General features: G+C 37.6%; 1 protein-coding gene across 1 annotated transcript in view; it reads right to left on the bottom strand.

Moving 5' to 3' along the window:
• The window catches only part of LOC122814496 (integrin alpha-M-like), a 935681-nt gene that overhangs the window by 334100 nt on the left and 584230 nt on the right, over nucleotides 1–17351 (bottom strand). The window contains exon 16 of the mRNA XM_044087070.1: nucleotides 5084–5214. Coding sequence (XP_043943005.1) covers nucleotides 5084–5214 — 131 coding nt within the window. The remainder of the gene's footprint in view (nucleotides 1–5083; nucleotides 5215–17351) is intronic.

Raw genomic sequence — 17351 nt, 5'->3', positions numbered from 1 at the left:
ATATATATATATATATATATATATATATATATATGGTTCTAGGACGTAACATCGACAAGGAAAAGACCGACACCGACTTCACCGACGCGAAAACACCGACACAGAAATAATCGACACTACAAACCACAGACATTTAACAGGTAAGGGGTTTAAATTTCGCTAATCAAGCCTACCATGTTCAGGTAAGGTGGCAGTGTTATGCATGTGTTAAATTTAAACCTCTTACCTGAACATGGTAGGCTTGATTAGCGAAATTTAAACCCCTTACCTGTTAAATGTCCGTGGTTTGTAGTGTCGATTATGTATCTGCCCTAGGGCATTTATAAGCCTAGCCAGAGTGTGTGTGGCTTTCACCACCCCTTAGGATGAGAATACTACACCCTTTTAGGGTTTAGTTTACTGTGCCTCTGTCTAGTAGTGACACAGAGATGACCCCCGGGGTAAACCTATGATCTCCCATCCACTCGTCAAAATTTCTCTTGAATAGAGTCAGTGAGGGGCTCTGCCTAACATGGACTGGGATTCTGTTCCAGAGTGTAGGGAGCCTCTGGGTTATGAATCTGTCCCTCCAGCACGTCTTATTTATTTCTATGTTGAGGTTTAAGTCTCTTGCTCTCGTGGCTGTGATGGATTTGGATTTTCTGAGGTGGAGCATGTCCATTAATTCCGGATTGGACATGGCCTTGTATGTCAGGCACAGATCACCTCTGGTAGAAGTAGGTATCGACGCATGAATAGAGCTGGAGTTTTTTCAGTCGGGCAGCATATGACATATGTTTAAGACCCTTTTATCCTCTTGGTGAGGAACTTTTGGGGTCTTTCCAACTGCTGCAGGTGTCGGGTGAGATACATCCCAAATGGGGCATTGTACTCAATCATTGGCCTGATAAATGAAGAGTACAGGGGCACAATGACCTCTCTTGATCTAGATGTGAAACCCTTCATGATAAGGTGGGCAATATAGAAGGTCTTCATAACCACTTTGGCAATGTGAGTGTCAAATGAGAGGTTACTGTCAACTTGGGTCCCTAGGTCCCTGATTACCTCTTCCGTACTTAATGGATTACCACATATGTGGTAATTTGTGGGTACTGTTTTTCCCAAAGGGTATGACTATACATTTTTGGCGTTCAGCTTAAGGCCATGGCTCTAGCACCAATTATCCATTTCTATGGAGGCCTCTCTGAAGGATGTTTGTGTCCACTGGAGTATCAATTATGGCACCCAGTTTGCAGTCATCTGTGAACTTTGTCAGCCACAATCCTCCTATGTTTGCCTGTACCTCGGAAAAATAAATGCCGAACAAGAGGGGTCCCAGGAATATATATATTTATATTTATCTGTCCAGTACTTATTCTCATATAATGCATAGACATAAATTGTTTTATTTTAGATGTTTGTTTAAATATACATTTACATATTATTGTTTCTATTAAGGGCTTTTATAATAAATGTTTTTTGTCATAATGTATAAAATGAGCTATATTCACTACAACGATTTTATTATTTTTTATTGTAGATTTACAGCGTATTTTATTGCTCTTAGATATTTACTTGCATTTATAATCCAGCATCAATGGTATGCTGATTGTCTAATTAAATGCTTGCAACTGTTTTTAATTAATGTATTAAGAAATTAAGTCAAACCTTATAAAGCATTGATTTATGGAGAGAGTTGTAGGATCTGATGAAGCTAACTTAGTGAAAGCGCTTATCCCTGTGTCTATGTTATTTGTGAATAAACTGATCTGTTTATCAGGATTTATGGGACATCGTTATTTGGACTGAATAAGAATTTGGATTGATTAAGAATTAACCTTTCTTCGTTTTCGCACTTGAGCTTCTTTATTTTTTATATTTTGAATGTGCAAATACCAAAGTCAAAAGACAAGCAGGCATTGCAAAGGTTTCTTTGGGTGATGTAATAGCTTGCAAAGTTTGCACCCAATATGCTGGAGATAACTAAGAGGTGGCTAGAGTAAAATATTTGGAATGGACACAGTTATGAATAAAGACAAAGTTTTGAAATACTTATAAAAACTACTTATAGGTACTGTAAAGTTAAAATACAATAATTTAAACAGACCACGTCTGCTGTACACATATGGCAGATAAAATGGGACAAGACTTGTAATGTTACACAAGAAAGACAGGTCCACCTGAGGTCAAGAGTATTTACTGATGCAGAATAAACAGAAAAGAAATGCTAGTAATTGTTTATGAATATGAAAGGAAAATTACACGACTATGTCTATGGTAAACATTATCGGACAGAAACAAACCACAACCACTTGGATGTATATTCTGAAAGTTCTTATATAATGTAATGATGAGTTTGAAGAGGAAGATTTTAAAGCAACTTTATTAAATCATCAAATTTTACAGAAGTTACAGAGACTCCTGGAACTGTACACAAACACATGCACACATACCACACACACGCACATACATACATACACACACACACACACACACACACACACACACACACACACACACACACACACACATACATGTATACACACACACACACACACACACACACACACACACACATATATATATATATATATATATATATATATATATATATATATATATATATATATCCATGGGTCTCCTACACTAACCCAACAGCTCCCAAGTCTGACAACCACATCACCGACACCACAAGAATGAAAGTGCAAAAACACGAAAGTTCACATGCCCGACAAACCACAATCCCGACAGTTAACAAAGCAAAAAAATTAGCTGTTCCACACAACACACACACAACACAAGCACACCAAAAACCTGAGAAACCTACACTACACCTTACACACAACTATCTATGCACTAACCTTAACCCTAACCCTAAGGTCCATCACTATTGCACACTTACCTTACCCACACCCTAACCCTAAAGTCCATCACTACTGCACACTTACCTTACCCGCAACCTAACCCTAAATCCCTCACTATCGCACACTTACCTTACCCGCACCCTAACCCTAAGTCCCTCACTATCGCACACTTACCTTACCTGCACCCTAACCCTAAATCCCTCACTATTGCACACTTACCCAGTCGTGCTCACACATTTCCCATGTCAGTGTTTTCGGTGTTGGGATTTCAGCTTGCCGGTTATCTGCTTTGTCGGTCTTCTGGTGTCGGTGATCTGATTGTCAATCTTGTGAGCTGTCGGTCTTCTGTAGTGGACCCATATACATACATACATATGGGTCTACTTCAAAACGTTGAAATCTCATAAAGTTGAAATTCATAACATTCAGACCATAACATTGACTTGCCCCCCTGCAGAAATGGGTTCCCTATGGTAGACCGACAGCTTGGAAGATCGACAATCACATCACCTATGCCAGAAGAACGACAGAGCAGATAACTGACAACTTGTAATCCCGACAGCGAAAACACCAACATGGAAAATGTGTGAGCGCGACTTGGTAAGTGTGCGATAGTGAGGGATTTAGGGTTAGGGTGCGGGTAAGCTAAGTGTGCGATAGTGAGGGACTTGAGGGTTAAGGGCGGATTAAGTGAGTTAGGGTTAGGGTGCGGGTAAGGTAAGTGTGTGATAGTGACGGACCTTAGGGTTAGGGTTTGGGTTAAGGTTAGTGCATAGATAGTTGTGTGTAAGGTGTAGTGTAGGTTTTTAGGTTGTTGGTGTGCTTGTGTTGTGTGGAACAGTGAATGTTTTGTTTTGTTAACTGTCGGGATTGTGGTTTGTCTGGTATGTGAACTTTCGTGTTTTTGCGGTTTCGTTCTTGTGGTGTTGGTGTTGTGTTTGCCAATGTCGTGTGCTGTCGGTTTAGTGTAGTAGATCCGCAGAAACATAGTAGAAACTGTGCTTGTTAATTAGGTGTTGTTATAAGTGGAGTGGATGTTATTTACATGTGTGTTGTAGTTTTAATGTTATGAAGAACACTTTCAATGTTCTGAGTTTTCATTGTTTTGGGTTTTCAGTGTTTTGGGATTTCAATGTTCTGGTCTCAATATTTTGAATCTCAGCATTACAAAATTTCAATGTTTTGAAATCGACCTATAGATATATATAATATATATATATATATATATATATATATATATATATATATATATATATATATATCTATACACACACACACACACACACACACACACACACACACACACACACACATGGGTCTACTTTCATTCATCAAATTTACTTTTCACTGAATCGCAAATAACTGACTCCACTCACCCAAAACCTCACTATTACGAAACTTCACTTTGCTGAAGTACAAATCCCCGAAAGAACAATCATTGGAAATATAAAAACAAAAACATACACTTTCTCCAATATGTTTGCAGGAGGGCAAGCTCCCCTGCACCCCCCATGTGGAGGGCTGTGCCCCCCACCCCCTGCAAATTATATATACCAACTCCGAGATCGCACTGCAGTGACAACATGGGTAGATTCTCCAATCCTTACTTTAGTGCAATCTCCATGTACAACCTATGAGCTAAGGAATAACTTTTCAACAAGCTGAATATATTTCAGACTACTGTCATATCTGCCATATGACACAATTGGTACACACATCTGTTTCTGTGTCTTGCACTACCAGCATCACTTTCACTTAAAGAGAACTCAGCATACTGAGGTTTCGACAAAGTGGTGTTTCATTAAAGTGGTGTTGGTTATTTCACGTTTGATTAAATGTAAATTCCATGAATGAAATGGGACCCATATATACACACACACACACACACACACACACACACACACACACACACACACACACACACACACACACACACACACAAACACACACATACACACACATACACGCACACACATTAACAAAACACACACACACACACAAACACATATGCACACATTAACAAAACACGCACACACACTCCCAACACTAGGAATAAACAGAGCTCATTGGTGCTAATCATGTCCGTGCAGTGTGGTGTCAGTCAGATGAACTGCATTGACATTAATAAAGTGCAAAGTGTAGTACTTAATACAGACCACTCTTCCATCCTTACATACCCATAGTAAATGCACAGGAACAGTTTTTTAAACAGGTAAAAAGATAAATAAGATACAGCTTACTGCAGAACAAGAACTTTTCCTAGTGATCCAACAGCAATGTCGACAAGGCCATCTCTGTTCATATCCATAATACCGTGTATGGACTGGCCAAAGTAACGCAGGCCTAGTGTTGATGTCACACCTTGTATTCTCTGTGAACAAAAGTAACATTTTTACTTACTGTAATTGATATAAATTTTTTACTTTGCAGTCAACCCATTCTGCTAATCCCGCTATCCTTCATAACAGTTTGTACAATATACCGATATCTTTCTAGCAAACACTTTATATTCTGTTTTCATACGCACTGATTGCATTCCCATGGTTGGGTGTTCTTTTAGCACTATATTCAGTTTTACTAACCGACTGTCTCACTTATTCTGCATTAAGTGTAGAGATACCACAACCTCTTATTTCATGTGATAATGATGTCCCTTAAAAAAATCTGTCCTATTATATAAGGCAGGTACAAATCCTTTAGTCAATGTCAAAGTATTCTGAGTTACCGAGTTTTGAAAATCTGCTGAAAACTTGGGAAAAGACAATGTTGTCAGGAGTTATCCTGTTCTGGTCTTCAGTCACTCTACATAAGTAACTTTGTCTTATTTTTATGACTGTTCTAGTTCCCAGAGACTTCTGCTGGGAATACTATAGTGTACAAACTAAGTAATTATGCAGGCTGCACTGAAAACTTTGAATCCTCAGGTGTTTTCCTCCATGTTCTTTCACTAAGTCTACAAAAGTACAGCAATATCAATACACTGGTCACATGTTCTCACATATTCACATAAGATGTTGACCCCTTCCTGCCCTGTATATTTACATGCCTTGTCTTTCTGTTCCCATGTTCTTAAACATTGTTCACAATTTTTCTGTCTGCATTTAAGAAACAGCATATATGTGGCACTCTGCTTTCTTCCCTGGTTAATCCTTCCAATGACTTCATTTATCTCACTTTGCACTGCTGCGTTAAGACATCCTACCCTCACACAAGTGTCATGGAAATATACCCAGCCATGCCGTCTCTGACCTAAATCAGTTTCCTGAATAAAATGCTGTCAGTTCTTCACTTTCTTCATCTACGACTTCCAATCCCTCTTTACTTATCCCAGTCTTACTTTGCACTTTCTGACATAAAACGTGGCTTTGAGTAATCTATGCTTCTATCATATCCTGTGATGCTAGAAACCATCCCTTACTTTAACTTTTAATTAGTAACCTAAATACAAAGCAATTCCAACCTGAGTGACAAATATGTCATAAGAAAAAGTTACTTTGTAAATTACCTGCATAACAAAATTAGCACTATTTCTTCATGGAATTAAATTTCAGCATATAAAAACTGTCAGGCTATCCTTTTATTTTGTCTGTTTGTGGGATAAATAGTGATTTCATGCGAATGCATATCGTATGTCTGCCTATATATGGGAGCATTTGCAATCTCTGAATCTCCAAAATGTTGATGTCGCTAACATTGACACATCCAAATCAATAAAAAGAATCTTGACACAGCAGTGCATGTAACACTTTTTTGCAAGGTGGCAATCCCCATTCCACCCCTATACCCCTGATAATTCCATATACTAACTCTGAGATCACACAGTTCCAGAGGAAGGGGCATATTCTCCAACTCCAAGGGCTGTCAGTCTCACATACCTGTCAACCATCTATTTTTTTCTACAAGGCAAAACAGACTTTGACATTAAGGAATTTCATTAATTTTAAGTGTTCTCATATATCTATATGTATATCTATCTGTATATCTATATCTGTATCTATCTATCTATCTATATATATATATATATATATATATATATATATATATATATATATATATATATATATATATATATATATGTGTGTGTGTGTGTGTGTGTGTGTGTATCTATATATATATATATATATATATATATAGATATCTATTTATATATATATATATATATATATATATATATATATATATATATATATATATATATATATCTATGGGTCCCCTTCGGTAGATCGAACTTTTACAAGTTCGAACCTCATACGGCCAAGACCATGTCTGAACTTGTAAAAGGTTGATCGGACTGAATGGAGATCTCTGTACAGTGCGGAACATGAAGATTTCCCTTTTCCACAATGTAGTGCGATCTCGAAGTTGGCATGGGGGGTGCAGGGGGCATATCTTCCTGCTACAGACATTTATTTTTGTTTTTTGCTGTTTTTTTTTACTTTTATCTTCAGTGTTTGAACTTTTACAAGTTCGAATATATGGACTTGGTCATATGTGGTTTGAATTTGTAAACATTCTATCTACTGAAGTAGATCCATATATATTTATATATATATATATATATATATATATATATATATATATATATATATATATATATATGGATCCCTATCACATGGTCGACAGGCCATATGATCGACTTTTATTTGGTCGACAGTTCATTTGGTCAACAAGCAGTTTTATATGGGGGGCTTCGCCCCCCACACCCCCCAATGTGGGGGCTGTGCTCCCCCCAACTATATATATCAACTCCAGGGTTGCACAACATTGGGGAGGGGGGCAAATCTGCCTGTCGACCAAATAAAAGTCGATCAAATGGCTTGTCGACCATCTCAGGTAGACCCATATATATATATATATATATATATATATATATATATATATATATATATATATTTACCTGAAAACACCAAAACTGCAAAACACCGACAACGACATGGCCGACACCACATCACCGACAACCAAAATATCGACAACACAATAAAATCATGAAAAACTAACATAAACTTCCCTTTCAACTGCTAGCAAGGGGGGCTATGCCCCCCTGCACCCCCTGTGGGGGCTCCGCCCCACCCCCCCGTAACTTTAATATACCAACTCCAAGATCGCACTACAGTGCAGGAATGGAAATCTTTCCATTCCGCACTATAGTGCGATGCGGGTTTCCCATTGTCGGCAATCTGAATGTTGATCATATGGTGTCGGCCATATGGTTGTCAGCATTCTGGACTGTCGGCAATGTCAGGTAGACCCATATATATATATATATATATATATATATATATATATATATATATATATATATATATATATATATATATATACATATGTGTGCATATGGTTTACTATCAAATGACTGAAAACCAAAAGAGTGAATCCCAGAAAGACTGAAAATGGAAAATACTGAATGATGGAATTTGCCCCTTCTCAACTGTTGTGCGATCTTGGAGTTGGTATATATAGTTAGCAGGGGGTGTGGGGGGGTTCAGGCCCCCACATGAGGGGAGCAGGGGGGGCTTGCCTCTTGCATTACATACACACACACACACACACACACACACACACACACACACACACACACACACACACACACACACACACACATATATGGATTCCATACACTTGGTCGAATTTCATTTAGTCGAAAATGATTCCAGGCAGTTCAATTCACTGAGAGCTCACTTGACTGAAACTCACTTGGCCGAAGTTCATTTGGTCGAAAATGGAATCTAGCCCCTGCCCCACTGCAGTGCAACCCTGGTGTGAGAATATTAAATAAGGGGGGGTGTGGGAGGCACAGCCCCCCACATAATTTTAATGTATTCACTGTTATAAGAAGGTATATCCATTAGAAATGCATTGATATATATATCTTTAGTAAAAACTATTGGCTGCCCTCCCCTTATTTAATATTCTCACTCCAGGGTTGCACTGCTGTGGGGCAGGGGCTATATTCCATTTTCAACCAAATGAACTTCGACCAAGTGATCTTTCAGTGAATTGAACTGCCTGGAATCATTTTCGACTTAGTGTAATTCGACCAAGTGTATGGAATCCATATATATATATATATATATATATATATATATATATATATATATATATATATAGTATGAGTGAAATGTGTACCATTTGCACATTTCGGGAACAGTGTAAGGATGTCCTTCATAACAGAAAAAAGAGGGATCAGTATTTTAAAAGGGTTGTCTGCTGTGGAGATTGTACTGGCTGCTACCTTCTCAGCAATTTAGGATGATTTACAACCCAACATTCCACCAGTGCAGACATGAACAGAAGTCATGTTGGATCATTGTGCACGGAGAGTTGCAGATGATGTGCTGATGTACGCAGGATTCCACCCTCAGCATGGCATTTGAAAAATTTTACTTTGGATTCTCAGCTGTAACTATCTCTGCTAGTGAACATCGAAATATACTTTTATTTTCCTGTAAGGTGAACAGGAAAGATCTCTTCCTACAGACTTCTACAGCGCATAATATAGTATATAGATGGCATCATTATGCAGTCTGCAGTGAAGCCATCCACTCCTCAGGTGTTTTCCTCTGTCCTCTCCCACCAAGCTTACAAATGTACAGCAATATCAGTACACTGCCATTTTGAAGAAGAGGTAAGTGGAACATTTTTCATAAGTCTTGACAACGGTACTGTTTTATTTTTTGTTAACTTTACACCCTTTTAGGGTTAATAAGCAGACGTTTCTTTATTTTATGAAAAAGAAACAATAAAACTTACCTTCAGGAAAAAGACCTGCACATACAGTTGTAACTTCATATGGAAAATAAGACATGGGGGGGCTACAGTTTCAGTTTTGCTTACTATGACAGACACTAAAAGGAAAATAGAAACCTTTTCCAAGGTAAAATACTGAGTTTTGTTAATCCATTAGGCGAGGCATCAGCAAATGATGCAGAGCAAAATTCTAAGTAAGTAACTGCAGGAGAAGATGTATATAAAGAGCCAACGTCAGCGAACCCAGGGGGAACTGATTCAAGTCTATTAGAAAATATGTCACAAACATTGTAAAGTTATAAACCATTTGAAACAGGCACTTTTTCCTTCATCTGACTACACCAACACATTAAAGTAAATATCATCAGAGGCAGAACAGTCTCATAAATGGGCTGCTACACTTACTAACAAAACTGATGTTCTAGTAAACTCTGAAAGCATTAAAACACTTAGCAGATGAATGGAAAGATATTAGGGCAAATGCTATTTCTAATGCGTCGCAGTTTACAAGTTTGTCTGAGAAACAAAATTAATTTGAAACTAATATGTTTGAATTGCAGAAACAGAATGAAAAAAATACAATGAAAAAATTATTGGCAGGAAACTGAAATTGAACTCTTAAAAGAAAAATTACATTTTTACTGTCTCATTCCAGAATATGTTATGTAAGGTTCATAGAGATAATGGAATGAACAGTTAAGACTAACTTAAACTTTATTCTCTTTTTGAGTGAAAAAAATCACAGAACTAATTTATCTCCACCATAAATGTTAATATTGCCTATAAGCATGGACCACAGAGGCCCAATATAATAAATCCCATAATCACTACATTTCATTCAACATCAGAAAAAGGCAGCATTCTTTTTCTATTACTGTGAGATATAAGAATTTAAAATTTCAGTTCTCAGCAGTTAATGTATATCAAGAACTCCCCACCTGAAATTATGGTGAAAATGAAACAGTTTGCAGTGATCATTGTCGAAGAAGGGTATTCCTGCCAGATTTTATTTCCTGCAGCACTTTTGGTTTCATGTAAATGCTTAAAGCTCAAATTTATGATGGTTTTGGAAGTTGAGAAAGAGTTAATAGCTATTAAACTAATGATGTAACAGTGCAGGGTAAAATCAGACCAACAAATTCATGGACTATAGTATGGGGGTCTTCTCTAGGAGTAAAGGAGGGATCATTACATTTAATGTTTTTGCAATTCTGTAAAGATGTTTAATAAAACTGGTATTAATCACGATATTAAAAGTAGATTTTTAAGCTTATTCAATATACATCTGTGGATAAAATATGTTTGCAAGAGGTTCATTAAACTACTGAAAAGCACAAAGTCTTAATGAAATGTATATTTGTTTCTGATATATGCCTCAGTTAACATAGTAATGAAACTGTGGGGGTAGCTATACGGTTAAAATCTCATTCCCTAATTATAGTAGGACCTGATGGTGTAGATAAACTACTAAATTCTCTTTTTACATTGATATCGAAATGAAGTTCCTAGTTGCAACTTTTAAATTGAAACATTAATGAGAATATATTACAGAAAATATACACATTAAAGATTAAACATAGGCAAAAATTAGAAACTTTATCAGCAGACTCAATAAAAAAAAACAGTTTTTAAATTCAAAAATAATTGCATTTTGAAACAGAGGTAGGTGGGAATACTTTTTCATACGTCTTGACAGCAGTATTTATATATTTTTGCTAACTTTACAGCCTTTTAAGACCTCTAAGTAGACATTTATTTATTTATTGTATTTGTGAGTTCTCCCACTTCATTATCAAGATGCTGGGAACTAACTTTGGTGTTATAATTTACTTTAATTTTAGATAGCCCAGTTTGTGGGCTCCACCAATGAGTGCGTGACTCAGTGTTCATAAAGGGATGCTGTATGACTAAACATGAGAACAGAGACATGTCCACACATCTTGTGATCTTGTGAGCTTTGGGAGATTGAGGAGACAGTTATTTATATAGGGATAGTTTTATGTTAAAGAACAGAGAGCATTTACATACATACCTATAACTGAAATATAGGTAGAGGTTCAACTATACTATGACATAATTTTTATTTGTTTTTATTCAAGTTAGTTTTGTGTTCTTCAGTTAATAATGCAATGAAAAATTTTACTGAGTGGAAAAATATATCTTGTTTGTTTTGTGGTGCACTTAACCAGTTGTAAGGGATTTTGTCTAAACTAATACTATGGATACTGTTATTGAACATGCATTTAACAACCTCATTAGGCAGACCTTCATGGTTAAATGAGACTGCTGTGAAGTTTACTTAATTAATACTCTTTCTAGTAAGCTTACCCTGTGTTTTAACTGTAAAAATCTTACAGAGCTATCAAGAATTATTGAGTGCAAAACAGGTACATCTGTTATGTTGTCACAGAAGGAGCTAGACATTTCATTACGTATTACTTCTACTTTTGTTACTTTTTGGAAGACCTAAAAGATTTTATGATTCATTTATACAATGGTAATTTGAAAGCTTGAAAGCTAGAGTAGGTAATGATTTTTCTGCAACATCTATCTGTTGATGTAGAACATTCATAGGGACACACTGTTTCTCTCACTATCAGTGATGATAACATAGCACCAAAAAAGGGTGGTATAACTGTATCAACATCTGCTTTACAAACTAGTAGTACAGCAAAACATGCTGTGAAGCCCTATAGGTATAGGATGAAAAATAAACTACTTCCTACTATCTACACTTTCTTTCAGAACCCCAGTGAGATCAATGGGGTACTATCGCTGACAATGCAAAAAACAAGCACATCATATAAAACATTACAGTAGTGTTAGTTAATTTCAAAGAGATGAGGGGGTGTGGTACCAATGAGTGAGCTCTGTACAGATGGATGTTCTGCTTGCAGCAGTCTCACACTGTAGTATGCATATTCTGCTGACTTATTGCTTGTTTTATGTCCTACTTACACATTATTGGAATGGTAGAGTAGAATGGAGTGCATAGAGTGCTGGAGCATGCTACACAACAATGGCAATGACATCATCTCATGCATAAAGCAATGGCAATGACATCATCTCATTCATAAAGCAATGCAATTACATCATCTCATTCATAATGCAGTGGCAATGACATCATCTTATTCATAAATGCTGGCTCATACTACACAGCAATGGCAATGACATCATCTCATTCATAAAGCAATGGCAGTGACATCATCTCATTCCTAAATGCTGGAGTATACTATGAAGCAATGGCAATGACATTATTTTGACAGTGTTTTTTCTCACTGCCTTTTCCTTTCTTTGCTGTGCCCTGCTCCGTTTGCCCTTTGGGCTCACTCCGCTCCTCTACCCTACCCCCAATTCCCACCCACCCACAGTAGCCCTACACTTATACCTCCGAGACTCCTCCCCCTATCTTTCTCAACCTACCACTAACCTAATCATCACTAAGGCACTCTCAACTCAATCTGTCCTAATTAGCCTTAATTTACTTCTCACATACCATCACTCCCATACCTACCCTATCCATCCTCTAAACTAACTTTTGTCAGGATCTGCTTCCTACACATCCTCTTCTAATTAGTCTTACTGACAACATTAATCCAGCCCTATCTTGTCTCACAGACACTTTAATTTCTTCCAGCTCTCCTCACTTTCAAAATAATCACAACTTACACTTTACACACTACCTTGGCCCCAACACACAACACTATTTTTGTCCACTCACTACTCTTAACTATAGTTATAGCCTCTTTAACTATACCTTATTCACTCACCTTCTTTGAAAATCTTACTCTATGCAAACAAAACCATAATTTCCAACAAACGTCTTCATTTTCTCTCATCTATACCGCTAACCATAGTAACATAACCAGTACCTCAAATTATATTCTACCAAAATATCACAGAACAAGCCACATAACTTACTTAACTATTAAAAAAAACTTCAATAACTTCCACAAAATCTTTAAATACCTATATTTTACCCAACACCACCTCCTCCTTCATGGTGATATTCATCCTCACCCTGGCCCCAATAATGACAAGAATAACAACCTTAACAATTTAACTTTACCCAACACTCCTTTCATAGCTAAAGAACTTAATTCCCTCCTTATAGCACATCTAAATATTAGAAGTATCAACAATAACATTTCCCACCTACATGCACTACTTGATCTGCACTCTTTTGATATTCTATGTCTCACTGAAACCTGGCTTAAACCATCTACTTTAAACCATGAAATTATCCCCCCAGGATATAATATCCTTAGATGTGACCGAATAAACAAAAAGGTGGAGGTATAGCCATACTTTACAAATCTCATCTCCAACTTCTCCCCTGTAATGTGCTTCCATCATTAGATGCTAAAACTGAAGCACTGTCTATCAAACTCCAAATCAACAACTCCAAATCTATCTACCTAATTTGTATGTATCTACCTCCTGGTAATAATACTAATACTCTTGAAAACATACTTAGTTATCTATCTAACCAACTACCCCAAGAGACCATTGTACTGGGCGACTTCAACATTGACTGGTTCACCTACAACACCCAGAAGCCTACTAACCACATAAATCTCTTTGGGTTCACCCAATTAATAACCACTCCCACTAGAATCCACAAACCTAGCATGAAAGAAACTACTCTTGACTGGATCCTCATCAAAAAACACCCTAATATCTATACTCCAGGTACCTTCCCCAATAACATCAGTGACCATATGCTTACATATATTACTAGAAAAAACTTCATGTTTCAGCAACTGATAATATCAAAACCTTCCTCTGCAAAAAATACTTCAATCCTGATAGCTTCCAAAATGAATTGCTAGCATGCAACTGGTCACCTCTTACCCATCTTGAACTTGATAAAGCTGTGACCTACTTTAACACTTATTTTCTTCAAATTCTTGACTACCATGCATCTTATCGCACTACCAGAATGAAAGCAAAAACTGCTCCATGGCTCACTAAACAAAGCAAAAAATGCTCCTCAGAAATAAAATCTGGGCCAAATGGAGAGCCACCAAATGTCCATCTCATCACCTCCTCTTTAAACAGCTAAGAAATGCTACCAAAAAGACACCCTTAGAGACAAAAAAGACTACTACCTACACCTCCAACAATCCACTAAACATACCCCACAAAAATTTTGGTCAGGGATAAACAAACTTCTTCAGTCAGGACACCCTACTACTCCTATCCCATCAGGTTTCAAACATAATAATTCCAATCAAATCCCTGATGCCTTTAACAACTACTTTACTGAAGCCATACAAAACCTAGCCAATTCTTTACCTCCCTCTTCTACTCCCCTACCAAATACTCTCAACTCTTCTACTCCTACCTTTCACCTACAACCTGTAAGTACATCTCTTATCTACAAACTACTTAGAAAACTAAAACCATGTACACCATCTGCTGATCATCTCCCATCAGAATACCTTCAGATTGCTGCAAAGGCTTTATGTCACCCCATATCTATCCTCATTAATAGAACTATTTCTGAAGCTAAAATTCCAACCATCTGGAAAGTTGCCCATATCATCCCTCTTCATAAAGGTGGGTCTTCCACTGAACTCTAACCTTCGACCTATTGCCTTACTCTCTCCATTATCTAAGATAATGGAAAAATGTATTCACAAACAACTACTTAACCACCTACTACAAAACAACCTACTAGCAAACTGCCAGCATGGCTTTAGACCATTCCACAGCACTACAACTGCACTACTCTCCTTCACTGACTCTACTTAATCACCTACTACAAAACAACCTACTAGCAAACTGCCAGCATGGCTTTAGACCATTCCACAGCACTACAACTGCACTACTCTCCTTCACTGACTCTACTTAACCACCTACTACAAAACAACCTACTAGCAAACTGCCAGCATGGCTTTAGACCATTCCACAGCACTACAACTGCACTACTCTCCTTCACTGACTCTATTTAACCACCTACTACAAAACAACCTACTAGCAAACTGCCATTCCACGTACTACAACTGCACTACTCTCCTTCACTGACTCTACTTAACCACCTACTACAAAACAACCTACTAGCAAACTGCCAGCATGGCTTTAGACCATTCCATAGCACTACAACTGCACTACTCTCCTTCACTGACTCTACTTAACCACCTACTACAAAACAACCTACTAGCAAACTGCCAGCATGGCTTTAGACCATTCCACAGCACTACAACTGCACTACTCTCCTTCACTGACTCTATTTAACCACCTACTACAAAACAACCTACTAGCAAACTGCCAGCATGGCTTTAGACCATTCCACAGCACTACAACTGCACTACTTTCCTTCACTGACTCTACTTAACCACCTACTACAAAACAACCTACTAGCAAACTGCCAGCATGGCTTTAGACCATTCCACAGCACTACAACTGCACTACTCTCCTTCACTGACTCTACTTAACCACCTACTACAAAACAACCTACTAGCAAACTGCCAGCATGGCTTTAGACCATTCCACAGCACTACAACTGCACTACTCTCCTTCACTGACTCTACTTAACCACCTACTACAAAACAACCTACTAGCAAACTGCCAGCATGGCTTTAGACCATTCCACAGCACTACAACTGCACTACTTTCCTTCACTGACTCTACTTAACCACCTACTACAAAACAACCTACTAGCAAACTGCCAGCATGGCTTTAGACCATTCCACAGCACTACAACTGCACTACTCTCCTTCACTGACTCTACTTAACCACCTACTACAAAACAACCTACTAGCAAACTGCCAGCATGGCTTTAGACCATTCCACAGCACTACAACTGCACTACTCTCCTTCACTGACTCTACTTAACCACCTACTACAAAACAACCTACTAGCAAACTGCCAGCATGGCTTTAGACCATTCCACAGCACTACAACTGCACTACTTTCCTTCACTGACTCTATAAATAAAAATCAGAACAACTCCTCCTTCTCTGCTGCAATATTTATTGACTTGTCAAAAGCCTTTGACATGGTCAGTCATAACTTACTTCTAGACAAACTAAATTCCTATTCTCTTAACCCACAAGCATTACAATGGTTTAGGGCTTACCTTCAAAATAGACAACAAGCAGTACTTTGGGAAAACAATCTGTCATCATTACTTCCCGTAAATATTGGAGTCCCACAAGGCTCTATTTTAGGTCCCCTTCTCTTTTACTTATTCATCAATGACCTTCACTTGAACACACCCCAAGCCACCTGCATCCAATATGCAGATGACTCAACCTTAATCTGTACTTCAAAGAATCTAGCCTCCCTCCAGTCAATTACCCAAAATGCATTCCAAACTGTTGAAAACTGGTTTATGCAACACTGCCTCCTTAATCCCCAAAAAACAAAACTACTCCTTTTTACGCCAACTCATAAATCACCAAATCCATTCCTTACCATTACCTCTAATAATGCCGCCAACATAACCCCAGATACTACCCGGCTATTAGGAGTTACAATTGACAATTGCCTTAACTATGATGATCATATTAACTCCACCATAAAGTCTGTTAACAAAAAACTTGGTTCTCTGTATAGAATTAAACCATTCCTTACCCCCTTAGCCAGGAAGACTATTGCCCAGACTCACCTCATCTCTACCCTCTTTTATGCCTGTGCCATATATACTAACTTATCTAAAAACAACCTCTCAAAACTTTCTACATGTTATAATAGCATTGCTAGATTTATCACATGCTCTCCCTTTAAAACTCACCACTGCCTTAACCTTAGACA

This window comes from Protopterus annectens, chromosome 10.part0 (genome assembly GCF_019279795.1).
Source record: "Protopterus annectens isolate FY-2018-M chromosome 10.part0, PAN1.0, whole genome shotgun sequence".
Taxonomy (NCBI): domain Eukaryota; kingdom Metazoa; phylum Chordata; order Ceratodontiformes; family Protopteridae; genus Protopterus; species Protopterus annectens.
Note: the sequence above shows the minus strand (reverse complement) of the source record. Positions and strands in the feature narration are given on the sequence as shown.